General features: G+C 38.4%; 1 protein-coding gene across 6 annotated transcripts in view; it reads left to right on the forward strand.

The window, feature by feature from the left end:
- The window catches only part of qkia (QKI, KH domain containing, RNA binding a), a 118327-nt gene that overhangs the window by 67872 nt on the left and 35198 nt on the right, over positions 1–15257 (forward strand). For all 6 annotated transcript variants that reach the window (XM_051646988.1, XM_051646991.1, XM_051646986.1 and 3 more), the window contains exon 4: positions 5302–5445. In XM_051646988.1, the coding sequence (XP_051502948.1) occupies positions 5302–5445 (144 nt within the window). The remainder of the gene's footprint in view (positions 1–5301; positions 5446–15257) is intronic.

A 15257-nucleotide genomic window follows, 5' to 3' on the forward strand; every position in this document is an offset into this window, starting at 1 on the left:
CACACCGGGGTTTGTTGGTCATAAAACATACACCACCACCTCTGCTTTTACCTGAGAGGTCTTTCACTCTGTCCGCTCGGTGCATGGAGAACCCCACGGGTTCTATTGCTGAGTCTGGAATCTCCGCAGACATCCAAGTTTCTGTAAGGCAGATAATGCAGCAGTCCCTCGTCTCTCGTTGGAAAGTGATCCGCGCTCTCAGCTCGCAGAGTTGTTGTCTAGAGACTGAACATTTGGCAGTACATTTGGCATTTGCTGGGTAGCGGGGTCGATTTGCACGACGTCTTAGTCTGATGAGAATGCCGGCTCTCCTTCCCCTTTTCTGGCTACTTTTACGTGGCCGGGCTGCCCAGACGAAGGGCTCCGCTGTTGTGTTTGAAAACAACGGGTCGGCATTGAGGTATTTAAAGTCTGATTTTCTGTGTGCTATTGCAGAACCAATGTCCAAAAGTGTTTGTCTATCGTAGACTGTAAGGCAGACAACATCCAAGACAAAAACATAAGAATTGTAGACAAAACAAACAAAAAAACTGCAATATCGGATTGGAGCTCACAGCGCAGTAGCCATACTCGGCGCCATCTTGAACTCAGTGATGAACTGTATGCAAAAAATCTTAGGTGTCCAACATCCAACAGATTACCCTAGTTCACCCTGAAAAGGTAAAATTGACAAGCCAGTATTTCTAACAAGCATATTTTAGATGAAACCGAGAGTAAAGTGACACAATTGAGATTGCTCTCTCTCAAATCCCTGTATTCCTTTTCCCCTTAAAAATCCTCCAAAGACCTGATCTTTTTGAGCAGATTCAGAAGTGTCTCTTCAATGTATGCTATTACTTTTTCGTCAGTCGTTGGCTATTAACTTTTTTTTTTTTTTGCACAATGGGAGCTGGTGAATATATATATATATATATATATATATATATATATATATATATATATATATATATATATATATATATAAATAATATATAATATATAATATATATATTATTAGAATTTCTTTTTTTTTTTTTTCATCTAGCCATTTAAATAGTGCTTCATCAATGCAGAGCCGGATGAACTGTCAGGCTGCTGAGAGGTGTTGAAAGCTTTGGTGGTGAGTAATTGTTGGCTTTGAAAATGGCCCACCCACAAGAGCACAAAGCTTTTATTTATTTATTTATTTATTTATTTTTTTCAATTTAGCACCTCTGACTGTTCAGACGCCACTATTGTAGCATAATGGCTTTTTTTTTTGAGACTGTTAACCCAGGCCAATGCAATGGTTATGCACACCAACTGCAGGCCATTTTAAATGTTCATCTTGAGAATTCTGCTCAATGAACATCATTGTCTCACCCGTTCTTCTTAAAATTGTTATATTTTTAGACTCCACTTTGGATCATTGCATTTAGACTGCATTGTGCTAAGAAAATAAACAGTAGCCTATCAATTAGCATGATATACATTTTAACATTGATGTCAATTTCTAGATTTGGAAATTGGATGACATGCATGTTTTTGGTTGTTTTGTTTTTTTAGGCTTTGTTGCCAAGAACCCAACTAAAGAAAATCTATTGTATGTGCTAAATATCTGATTATGTCTAAAACTATTGGCAAGACTGCTAGTTACCAGAATCTGTCATTTTACATTCATCGTTTTGGTTAAAATGCATGCAGCAGCACTGCAACTAGTAATTGGCTGATATTTTTGCATTTGTCCATTGGCAATGGCCAGTAACTGCAAAATTGGACAATCCCCGTAAGTGATCATTCTGCCTAGTGTCAAATCCAAAATCTACCGACAGCCTTGTTAATGGATAATGCATGTTTCTTTCATAAACATTTTGGTTAAAGGGTCATGAAACCCCCCTATTTCAGCACCAGTCATTGCTCAGTACCTCAGATTGAAAAAGATTCATGGAATGAATTATGAACAAATAAAAAAATGGTGGCGTTACGGGGGAGGGAAGGGGGGAGGACAGAAGGGGGTCAAGAGCTACTTCCAAAACACACACACAACCAAGATGGCAGAATATCACATTATGAGTGTGATGAAAACAAAACAGTTTGGGGGCACTTCGCTGTGAAAGCGATAAAACATCGAAAAGATGAGTATTTTGTCAAAAACATTTGAGAATGTGATAAGACTCAACACTCAGAACCATCAAAACCATCACTGCTTTGAGACTTTATATTTAATTCATAAATATTTATTCTTACAATGAGTGTTTTGGATTTAATACAAGTTAAACTCTATTGACAGCATTTATGGCGTTTTTATTACTACAGAAAATATTTTCGAAAGAAAAAAAATTAAGGAACATACAATGAAAATAAATGGGTCCAATAAACAAAACATTAAATACACAGTTTTTTTTTTTTTTTAAAGTATAGCCTCAATACTTAAGCAGAATATGTGTTAACATGACTCTAGTATGATTAAGTTGCTAACTAACCTTGTCTGTGTACAGTTATCCAGTATTTCAACTGCACTGTCATGACCAAGTAAAGCCGGTAAACCATGTTGGCGTAAATCCCACAACCTTTTGCTGAATGTAATGGGTACAACAAAGAGAAAAAATGTCTGCAGCCAAGAAACGCTCATGCCTGTCCAGTTATCTAAGATATTTAGTGTAAAAGTCCGCTCTCATGTCTGCTTGTGAATGCATTTGAAGTTGCGCCGGCCTGGAACCCTTGTCATGTCCGCGTGTATTTTGAATTCTCCGCTGTAATCGGAGTTGAAGCATGAGGCAGTGCTGTGATTGGATGGAAGCGTTTCTTATAAATGATGTGGAGAAACGCTTAGAATCTAGTGACGGACATGTGTGCTGTCCTACTAATCATAAGTTTATGCATTTACCAAATTTTTTTGATGTTGCTTGAACTTTTGTATTGAAGCGGAAGAACGAAATGGTCCAATAAAACAAGAAATTAACAAATTTCCCTTTATTAATAAACATAAGTGCTATCATTGTTTTCAATTATGTGCAACCTGTACACCTCTGTTAACATCTCAAAAAAAAAATTTGGCCCTTTAATTTTCAATATATTTTGTAAAAATCTTAGTTTAAAAAAAGAACTTTGACTCATCTCATTTATTTAAAAAAGAAGAAAAAGCAGTTCCATTCTTTTAAAAAAAAATAAAATACCGGAATTGTATGATTTTAATGAATTTTTGTTCTGTTAATGGTTCCCGTATGTGCAATTTTCCACCAATGCAGATTGAACACTGTACTAAAATACTCTAACAGTGTTTCCAGCAGCTCATTTCAGCAGAAGCGCTGGCCTCTACTGAGTCTACAGCAAAAAACAGAAGTGCACCCAGTGTGTTCTGATTACCGAACAAATTGCTCTTATGAGCCGGATCTTGAATCTACAGCGCAAAACATGCAGCGCTTCCGGTCTAGTTCAATTCCCAAACTAATGACTCTATGAGCTGGCTCTTTTTAGTGAATCATAAAATCAGCTGGATTGCTGATGACATCATAACATTGAAGTCACTGTGCCACCATATTTGTTTACCCAAGCATTCCAGTGTGCCTATTGTCTTAACAGGAAAACATCTCATTTCAAAGAGGAAACATTAGTCACTCAACCACCACTTGTACATCTGAAATCTGAATGTAAAGCCTTACAACACAAAAGTCCTATGCATGTAATTGTTATCTATAACTACCGAGAGCATGCCAATATGAAAAGGGGCAATTTAGAAATCAAGACGATCTTCTGATCTTCAGACGATGTCTGGGGAAAAGGACATGTTGCCACTGTATAACAAGCAGATATTGCAGATTTTCCTACTTACACTACTGTAGGGAAATACAGTTATACCCATGAGAGAGACATATATGTTACAATGATGACGAGGAGTCAGAGTTGAAGTTTCAATCAACAGAGTGCAGGCCTCATCCAGATGTATATTTGCTCTCCGGGAGTCGGGCTAAATGAGAAGGCACTGTTAACTGCATTCCTGTCATGGGTCACATCCTCAGTCACACCTCAGAGGTCAAATACACAAATGACCTGCAACATTCATAATTATAATTTAACCAGAATAAATGCACATGACTAAAAATGCTTTGATTACCTTTTGATTAAAAGAATTGCTAGTAAATGTAATCAGCTCATCAATAGGCTGAAGAGATGGGTAAATCCACCCCTTCACTACAACTTGTTGACAGTTTTGCCACATCCCTTGGTGAATGTTGTGCTGTACTGATAAGCTGCACACCTGGGGAGGTGGATGCTCTGGCATCATGATCCGTGTGTATCTTCTCACTTACATAGAATATTATCCATAAAGAGCAAATTGAAAGTCAGTCCTGATCTTCACAAGGGGGCAAAATGCAACTGTTGTATATGGATGTCAGAGACGGTGAAATGGTGGCGATATCAGCTATCAATCATTGAGGCTTAGTTGTGGAATACAAGTATGGCTGCTTAAACACTTTCGTTGGCTTCACCTCCTGCTGGCAGTTTATGGTTGCGTCAGCAATCCAGTTATATACACTGTATATATCAGAGTGCTGCCGATAAACATTAACTCACAAGTTCCTATAAGTATTGCCACATGAAACTCTGTTAACATGATTTTAGTGTGATAAAATTACGTACTAACCTTATCTATAGTTATATAGAATATTACAACTTTGTTGTCATGACGACACAAGGTTGGCACACCCTGTAATCTTATAAACGCTGTTCCTGATAAATCCCTTATTTTATCACAAAAATCAAGTTGACATGTATAATGTTTACAAATTGTCTGTTTTTGAAAAGCTGTGTATTTTAATGTTGATTGACTCGCCCCATTCACTTCCATTAAAGTGTCTCACTATAATTTCTGCTTTATTTAATAAACGCAGGATGAGTTGAAAAACATTTTGTAGTAATCATCATTATGCCATAAACGCATTATGCCATGGACTGGAACATTCCTTTAAATTCAGCAATCCTAATATCATTAAATTTGCTATCCTTTAATTATATTTAAAAAAAGTATGTCTGCTACACTGCTCTCTAGTTAGGTATCACCTCGGTCTTATAAAAAAAAAACATCTGTCCACTACAGCTGACTAACAGTAAATCTTTTTGTAAATATTCAAGTTTAATTCCCAGGGTGCGTTAATGTTCTCTGGGCAATAGCTCCTGTTTAAAGAACAGCCATCTTTAACTTGCTGTCAGGCTACCCGAATGCTGACCGTCACCTGCAGCATGAAAATGTCACATTCTCTCACACTGACTTGTCCTGTTAAAAAAAAAAAAAAAAATCCTGTCGCAACTACTGACATCTCCCTCTTTCTTTTGTTCTCTTAGGAAGAGCAGAACAGAGGCAAGCCAAACTGGGAGCACCTAAATGAAGACCTGCATGTGCTGATCACAGTGGAGGACACGCAGACACGTGCCGAGATCAAGATGAGAAGAGCTGTTGAAGAGGTCAAGAAGCTACTGGTGCCTGCAGTAAGTTACAAAAGACATGTTCAAACTTCCTAAACGTGCTTGTGATAGTGGAAACAGATGTTACAAATGTTTTGACCAGTGAGAGCTTCTCAGTGGACCTGCCTGTGACTTGAGCTTCTAATTTAAGGCAACAGTTGATGTGTTGTTGAATCTAGCTAAATCCTCTCTACTGCTTCCTGTTCTTAGTGTGACGCTGAGGGGTGCCTTTGTGCTTATGGGCCATGTTTTAATCCCATCCCTGTCCTCTACTTTTGGATTTGATATTTTTATCTCAAGATCCTAGCTGAGAACAAATGGCACTCTGCAACATGCTTCCCACATATTTCCGCCCTATTCCTCCTTTCTATTCTTCGCTTTCCCGCTGGCATCCGTTGGTTGCTGTAGGGGGTTGGGGTAGTGAAGTCGGTCTCTGGCTCCGGGCTGTTTGCCTACAGTGAACAGAATGGCTGGACAGCTGCAAGTGCCTGTTTCGTATCAGGCGACATGGTGGAGAGGCCTCGACCCGCTGAAACCTGGCCAGAACTAGCTGCTCCGCCCAGCCATGTGCTTCTCTCGCTTCATTTCAGAGCGGGACACGGAGTCCTTGGCGTTCTTTGGCTGCACCTAGGCTTTCTGCTGTTTCTTTGTTTGTCATTCTCGCTCTCTGCCAGAATGGTGCGGTAAACCCAACATTTCATCTCTTGTTTGGGGATTATTCCTCCATTATGCTTGTATCTCTTTTATTCTGTTTAAGCGAGAAGGCCTTAAACCTTACACGCACACACACTAGTTAGAAAGAAAACAAACATACACTGGCTGAGAGTGTGAGTCATTCTGTACAGTCTGTGTGGGTGGGAGATGAGTAAATGGCTACATGTTCTCCAAATTTTCGCTCCGACCTTATGTACCCCTGAGATCAAAGCCATTCTCGCAGCTCCAGTGTATCCCTCCTTTCCCACAAACACACACATGCCTTGCTCAGGCTCTCGGAGGGGGGGGGCTGTATTTGCACTACTCATTTGTTTCATTTAGTGTTACACAACACTTGAGTCTTTTATATAAAACTAATATCTTTTTCAGCATAGAGTTTGATAATAGCGCTGACGTAACATCTATATCTCATCCTTTCATTGGTTAAATTGGCTTAAGTCCGTGTAATGTGAGTTTTGCCATACAGATAACACTCTTCTAAAACATAATTTTCCTATTGGTTCTGTGTGTGGCAGATTGACTCTAATGCCCTTTATCATGCCAAGCTAAACTGGATTAAACGACAAACAGTCAATCTCCCAGCCTGTGCAGTTTTAATGAAGGATATCTTTGCCTCATTTAGAGCCATGAAATTGTCTTATTAAATACATCATAAAACAGACGGGGTCACAGTCTGTTCCCCCTCGGCTCTCTTCATTTTGTCATTGTGGAAATGATTTGATTGGTTAGGGCAGAGGGAAGGGGGGTTTTAAACTTCTGAGAGCTCTCAGAGAGAGGCTGTCTGCTTTATAAACATCTGCGATATTGATTTTTACCTACCTTGAGAGGCAGCTAGCACATTTCCGCATGAATCTGTAATCCTGGCTCAGGCTCTGAAGAGTTGCCACAGCTGAACAGTTCCTGCTTGCAGAGACCAAATTGCAATTTTCAGCCTTGCTTAAGGAATCAGTTCTACACCCTGCATTTAAATAATCGTCGTACTCTGTGAGAGTGCATGAACAGTGTGTATTTGCCAGAGTACACGCAGTCTCAGAGGCCGGGGTTAGAGGGCGGTGATTGAGAGATTCGGCTCAAAGGCCCTGTGAACTCTTCAACTCCCAGCGAGAGACAGAGGAAGGGAGACACACCGGCAGAGAGATTAGAGTTTAAGGTGAGCTGTAATGAAGGTAGTAGCGACTGCGAAACATGAAGCGAATTAAGGCATTGAATGTAACTGAGTAAAAAGAACTTTTTTTTATACACTTGAGGATTGCTTCACACAGTTCTTCCCCCTCCAGACTCACTTTCACCACCAACTGAAGCCCTTTTCACTTAACCCTGTACTTTTACTTCACTGAAGGAACACCCTGTCTTTGCTCATGAAAGTGTTGACACACAATGACTTACCAAAGTATTACAGCTGTTAGTTCTGGTCCTCTGACCTGATTGGATAAGTGCAAAAATATATACAATAACTGGCCATATTGTGTATTAAGTATAAGCAGTCATAGTAATAGTCCAAGAGATCAGTAAAATCAAATGATCAGTATCATGACATCTTTTTTATTTGAGTACCGACTAAGTACCGAAGTACTGGTACTTTTGACATCACTATGTCAAACATAGGCTGTTTCTTAAAGGTGTGCATCTCACAAGAGTGGGTAAGGATGCAGTTTTTTCTGCAGCAAAATTGCTTGTTCTTATTGTACAGTACTGAGCAATGATCAAAACAACAGGCTAGCTAGCCTAACCAAATGAACGACTGTGACAAAGCTTCATGGTGAAGAGAAAACGTATGTGGTAAAAAGAAAACAGAGTTATTTGGTCAGTCGTATTGAATTTGGTTTCAACTGCGAATTGTGTGTGATATGTGATGAGAGGCTAGCCAATGAAACATGAATAAACTGGATGTGGTGTGCATAGGTGCTGTTCCCATGCCGTGAGTGCTCTGGGGTTCGAGTGCACACGGAAAAACAAGAGATTCTCCATTCGTTTTCTACATGTCATTTTAACATTAACAGGTTGAGTGATTACATGAGAGAAGACACTTTTCAGTAAGTTGTAGGCTACTCCATAGCTGCTACTGTATCTTTCGACATAGCCTTTGATGTTCATTCATGTTATTTTTTTTTTATGCTATACGTTGGGGAGAGAGCGCTGCGCCCCACTCCATTTGAATGGGCAGCTGCTGCTGTCTGTCACACACAGCATTAAAGATTATCAAAACAACATTTATTACTGTATAAATTATATGCAATTTGGAAACTGTTTGTGTTCTCTGGAATAGACTATTCCACCGCCCCCCCCCCCAACAAAATTCAGTATATTTGGGCAGTGGGGGTTCCAGTGTTCCACACGCGCCGTTAACATCATATTATTGGAGCAAATCGCATTAACCAACAACTTAACACATATTGCATTTTTCCTCCATATCGTGCAGCCCTACTGAAGAGGCATCAGAGTACCAAAAACCCTCAGATGGTGGGTAAACCCAGGGAGTTTTTCCTTTGGGAAAACTTTTGCTATCAAATTAGACCCCATAACTTCAGGGATCTTTTCATCTGAGCTCACATTAAATACCACTTTAAATGTACATTCAAAGTTTTAGTAGTAATACAAATAAATGACATGCAAATATGCATATAACCTCAGTAATAGGTGAATATCCCATCCCACAAAATAAATCTTATTAAATTATTAGTTTTATCTTTAAAATTTGTGTAGATTAAGTATAGAATGGATACATTTGCAGGTTCGTTCAGGATTTTGAATGTTAAAATAGGGGTCTCCTGGAAAAAAGCTTGGGAACCACTGCTCTAGCCTATGCAACTAACTTTTAATGACCATGGTCTTGCTAGCACCCTTCTGCAGGAAGAATTGGAAGCTGGAGATGAAAACAAGTGTGGAGTTTAGATGAGTGATAAGCTCATAGCAGTGACTTGATTGGTACATCAGTGGTTAGTGGTGGATTCATTTGTGTTTTGAGCTGCTAATATGCATAACAAGTGGTTTGGGCACACGTAATGTTATTGCATTAGATAACAAATTAGTTACTTTACAAGTGTGCTTTTGCTAGCTTTCTTGAAAATGAAAGCCATTTAGGTTTACTATTTTGCCATCTAATGCAATGGCATTCATACATTGTGAACTGCCAGAGAACTGCCACTTCATGGTGAGTTTTGTAATATACAAAGCCAGTGTGTATTTTCTTCTATGAGCTTTCATTTCAGTACACGATCAATGATGCATGATTACAGTTAGAAAAATGCCAACTTCATTTTCAATAGTGGTGGGTAAAAATATTGTTTTTCCGATTAATCTTGATCTTCATTTGAACGAACTCGATATCGATTCTTAAATCCCAAAATCGATATTTCACTCAATGCGCAACCCTCTACTTGTGATTGACCGATATGGGTTTTTTAATGGACGATGCTGATGCCGATATCCTGAGAGCAGGGTGGCCGATTGGCCGATACAGTGCTGATATATCACACAATTTAATATAGTAAATCTAGTGCCACAAAGAATGAATGCAATCAACATATAAAGTCTGGATTAAAAGCACTGAATGCACCTTTGCTCACCACATGCCAGTGGACACAGCGTTTGAGACTGTTGATGGGCAGTGGGACTACAAGCTAATAACAGCCATTCTATGTAAACACCTGTGTTATTGACTGTACTGTAGGTCTGCAGAGCTTCCTTGAAGACAACTAGAGCGTGTTTAAATTTATTTTACGATTATTCAATTATTCGGGTGATTATTGCAACGATTAATCATTTGCTCTTGACAAACTATTCAGCTTTTGCCCGGAGTTAAAGGTTGTATTAAATGTGCTTACCAACAGTAAAGAGGACAAAATCATCTTTTTAAAAATACCTCTAAATGACATTCACTGAAAAAAATTTTTTTTAGTTTAATTCAGTCAAAAATTCACTGAAAAAATCCTATTGTTATCAAGTGTTTTTCTTGTTTTCCATTTAAAATAATCTAAAAATCCTTAAAACAAGATACATTTACTTTAGAAGCAACATATAAGAAATTAAGAATTGTTTTCAGAGAATGTATTTTGTGCATTTTTTCACTTGTTTCTGCCAGTGCAGTTAAGACAAAATATACTTATATTCAAGATATATTCTAAAGCAAGTCTAAATATCTAATATGCTACTTCTCAGGTAAATGCATTTTTTTTCTTCTGATTTTTAGATATGTTAAAATATTTTAATTTTTTATATTTTATTCAACTTTCTCAGATAACAAATTTGTCTTCTGCAGTATAGCTCCTAAAGTAAATGTACGTTGTTTTAAAGGAGTTTTAGATACTTATGTTGGAAAACAGCCAAAACAAAAACAAATCAAAAACGTATTTTGTTGCAGTGTACAATTGACTAAGACTACCCTCTCTTAATAGAGCTGCGTATTGCCAATTTTCTTCATAAGATACACACCGCAGCAACATAAGCATTATTATTCACTACGTTGCGAGCCATCTCACAATAATCTAGCTGCAGCAAGCACGTGCGAGGGACAAGTGTCCCTGCCCCAGAATGTGCATGAGCCTGTATGCAGTTTCAATCTCTCCTCTTCCCCTTAGATCGGGTCACTTCTCATGACTCATAGAAGCAGCGCTGACAGCACACAGAAATACCAGTATCGGAGCTTGTACTTAAGGTTGAAGTCATTAAAACTCATTTTTTAACCACTCCACAGATGTAATATTAGCAAACTGTAGATTTGGCAAGTTGTTTAGGACATCTACTTTGTGCATGACACAAGTAAGTTTTCAAACAATTGTTTACAGACAGATTGTTTCACTTTTAATTGACTATATCACAATTCCAATGGGTCAGAATATTACATACACTGTTAACTGTGCCTTTAAGCAGCTTGGAAAATTCCAGAAAATTATGGCAAGCCTTTAGACAATTAGCCAATTAGCTTGTGATAGGAGGTGTACTGAATTGGAGGTGTACCTGTGGATGTATGTTAAGGCCTACCTTCAAATTCAGTGCTTCTTTGCGTGACATCATGGGGAAATCAAAAGAAATCTGCCAAGACCTCAGAAAAAAATTGTGGACCTCCACAAGTCTGGTTCATCCTTGGGAGCAATTTCCAAACGCCTGAAGGTACCACGTTCATCTGTACAAACAATAGTACGCAAGTATAAACACCATGGGACCATGCAGCCATCATACTGCTCAGGAAGGAGATGCATTCTGTCTCCTTGAGTTGAATGTAGTTTGGTGCAAAAAGTGCAAATCATTCCCAGATCAACCGCAAAGGACCTTGTGAAGATGCTGGAGGAAACAGGTAGACAAGTATCTATATCCACAGTAAAACGAGTCCTAGATCAACATTACCTGAAAGGCTGCTAAGCAAGGAAGTAGCTACTGCTCCAGAACCACCATAAAAAAGCCAAACTACAGTTTGCAAGTGCACATGGGGACAAAGATCTTACTTTTTGGAGAAATGTCCTCTGACCTAATGAAACAAAAATTGAACTGTTTAGCCATAATGACCATCGTTATGTTTGGAGGACAAAGGGTGAGGCTTGCAAACCGAAGAACACCATCCCAATCGTGAAGCATAGGGGTGGCAGCATCATGGTTTGCTGCAGGAGGGACTGGTGTACTTCACAAAATAGTTGGCATCATGAGGAAGGAAAATTATGTGGATATATTGAAGCAACATCTCAAGACATCAGCCAAGAAGTTAAAGCATGGTCTCAAATGGGTCTTCCAAATGGACAGTGACCACAAGCATACCTCCAAAGTTGTGGCAAAATGGCTTAAGGACAACAAAGTCAAGGTATTGGAGTGGCCATCACAAAGCCCTGACCTCCATCCGATTTGTGGCCAGAGCTGAAAAAGCGTGTGCAAGCAAAGAGGCCTACAAACTTGACACATTTACACCAGTTCTGTCTGGAGGAATGGGCCAAAATTCCAGCAACATATGGTCAGAAGCTTGTGGAAGGCTACCCAAAACATTTGACCCAAGTTAAACAATTTAAAGGCAATGCTACCAAATACTAACAAAGTGTATATAAACTTCTGACCCACTGGGAATGTGAAGAAATAAAAGCTGAAATAAATAATTCTCTCTACTATTATTCTGACATTTCACATTCTTAAAATAAAGAAGTGATCCTAACTGACCTAAGACAGGGAAAGTTTTCTACGATTAAATATCAGGAATTGTGAAAATCTGAGTTTAAATGTATTTGGCTAAGGTGCAGGTAAACTTCAGACTTCAACTGTACCTGACCTGCTTCCTTATTATTTGAACTTTAATAAAGGATGCATTAAAGATATAATGGCGGGGTGTTTCTTTTATAGATGCGAGCATGCACGTGTTGCTTAAGCGGAATGGCAGCTCCGGCTCCGCTTCATTTCATAACGAAAGTGCTTCTGTATTTACTTATTTTGTATTTTTGTATAATTCTCTCATACTTTGCGATCTACATTACATCACCTGAAACTGTTTGGAAAGTTTGTAGTGCGTCTGGACTGTGAGCTGCATTTTCTTCCTCTCCTCAATCAGGCACGAGCTGCAGTGCTCCCCTCGCGATTCATCATTAGTTTCATATGATCCCGTGTTATGTTAAATGAGATCAAATGACTATTCGACATGAAAATTGTTGACGATTTTTTTTTTTTATTTCTTTTTTTTCTTTTTTATAAATATCGACTAATTGTTTCAGCCCTACTGGCCAAACAGAAAATTTTCTCTCATTTGGCACTTGTCGGGTGTTCATTTCGGACCTTGATTCAGACTCCCTGATTTTTATTAAATCCACCAGTGATTGAGCACAGCATTAATTAAAAATGAATCCACAATCTTATCTCTGAAATTGCATTTGCTAATTTCAGTTTTTAAATGTGCTGTTTGTTTGTGTAAATCCAAGCCATGTGTGGGGATTTTATGCTCTTTTATTTGACGAGATTACACAACGTCACTCCTTGCTGTATGCCAATGTATCCTGGAGTCATTTGCCTCTAAATCTTTGCAATCTTTGGCTTTCTTTTCTTTCCCAAAATCTCAAGATAAAGCCCAGTTTTTGATAACTGAGTAAAGGACAGCAATGCTGCACCATGTCACAAATTATAGCAACATCACCAACAACGGGGCTCTAATCTCCTGCAGATTTAATGACAAGTTTAGATGCCTGCAAGTTAAAAGTTTTAGGTTGTATCCCTTTTAATTCAGTTTACTGCTTTATACTCCAGCTCATTTAGAGATGATCAGAGAGAATAAAACAGCAGTATGATTTCTTCCTATGTGGTTATTAGCCTCCCAAATGTGTTAAAAACTTGACACATTGCTTTTCTCGTTAGGGATGCTAAGCCCAGGACAGCTGACACTCATGATTGGTGTTGTGGATTTAGATGTTTAAAATATGTAAAGTGATGACACTGTCAGGAGAGTTTCTGCTACAAGGTGGCATTGTTCATTTTTCCTAGAGGTTTGTGTTTCTTCAACTTTGGGCACCTTTAGCACTGTTAATTTTGCACTCACTAATTTTTAAAATATGTCTACTAACAATGTCCAACATGTGTGCATGCATCACTGGAGATTAAATGTGTTTTTTATTTATTTATTTATTTATTTTTATTTTTTTTCATTCTGTATTATGTTTAATAAAATTATGTGGTGATTTTGACAATTGTGGAAATTACATTTTGACATCTTGCTGAGGCTAATTTCATAGCTAACATTGTATGTGTCCTAATTAAATACACAATTAAATATTTTTTTTTTTTATTTTGCATAATTGGCAAATTTTCAGCTTGATTTGAAAATGAATAAACTCTTCTCACAATATTTTAATATTTATTAAATTTAAATAAATCACTCTTTGTTTAGATTATCATAGTTTTAAACATGTAGTAATTTGTATTTTTAGAATACATTTTCTTAGTTTAATATTGAAAGTCTCTGTCTAGGAAGAGGCCAAAACAGTCTATTTAAAATTTACTGTGATTTATTTATTTATTTATTTTATTAAAACAAAATCCTTTTTTGGTCCAAAGTTAAAGCACCCACATATGAGAGATGTAGAGAATCCATCTAACAGGTAGTAGTAGAGTTTTACTAATGATTGACAATAGCTGTGTAGGTATATGAGGTCAGTGTTAATCCTGCTGTTCTTACTTAAAGGCCTACTGAAAAGCCTTCTGGAAAAATGTTAGCCTGAGATATCCTCCCTCTGATAGGCACTCATTTTGAACGGTGGGCAATTTCCATAAAAGCATACTTCAGCATGTCTGCTCCCAGTTGGTATGAGTGCACTAGGGAATGATGTGAAATAGAAGCTCACACCTATGACACCTCATTAAGAATCTAGGCCACTATGTGTCCATTAGCTTTCCTCTGCTAATTAAAATGGCATGTCAAAATATTTTTGTAGGTTATTTTAGTGTCAGTGCACTGGAAGCGGCCGTTGACAGGAGTGAGCAAAGGTTTTAAATTATAACAGTGGACAACGACCTCCTTTTGAATCCCTTATTCAAAATTCAGTATGTTACTAGTAATTGTATCTTTTGTGGATGCTCATGGCTATATGGAACATCTTGTGTCAGAGGTTTTGTTTGTGTTCTGTTTATGTCAAGAAGGCCCTTCCTGCTTGGAGGTGATGTATCTGTAGTAACAGTTTTGCCTCAGTTCAGTAGCTTTGGAGCTGTATGTCGGTGCATGGAGCTGCTGCAGCCCAACAGACTGGCTCTTTATTCCTTCCTTTCTTACTATCCTTTTTACCCAATAAAATTGTTTAATTTCTGCTTACACTTGTAGCCAGAAATCGAGTAGAGACAAAAATTGCTGCTCCCCATGTCCTCCATGATGCTTCCAGTATCTTGAAAGACCACATAGGAAAGGAGGAGGGAGTTAAAAGAGTAGAGAAATGGGGGAACTGTGCTCACACAGTGCTTGCAGTATCTCTCCGTGAATGGGCTCGTCCTTGCCTGTAACAAAGTGACTGGGTTAGCCATGTTTGCACTATAGCCTGGAGCTCTGTTCCATTCTCTTACTCTCTCATGCACACTCCCACTCTCTTTTGGCATGTCTTTCATACAGTGTACTACAATAACCATTACACTCAGCGGCTCTGCTGAGCACAATGAGTCCCCAGTCTGGAAAGGTT

Source organism: Myxocyprinus asiaticus, chromosome 20 (genome assembly GCF_019703515.2).
Source record: "Myxocyprinus asiaticus isolate MX2 ecotype Aquarium Trade chromosome 20, UBuf_Myxa_2, whole genome shotgun sequence".
Taxonomy (NCBI): Eukaryota; Metazoa; Chordata; class Actinopteri; order Cypriniformes; family Catostomidae; genus Myxocyprinus; species Myxocyprinus asiaticus.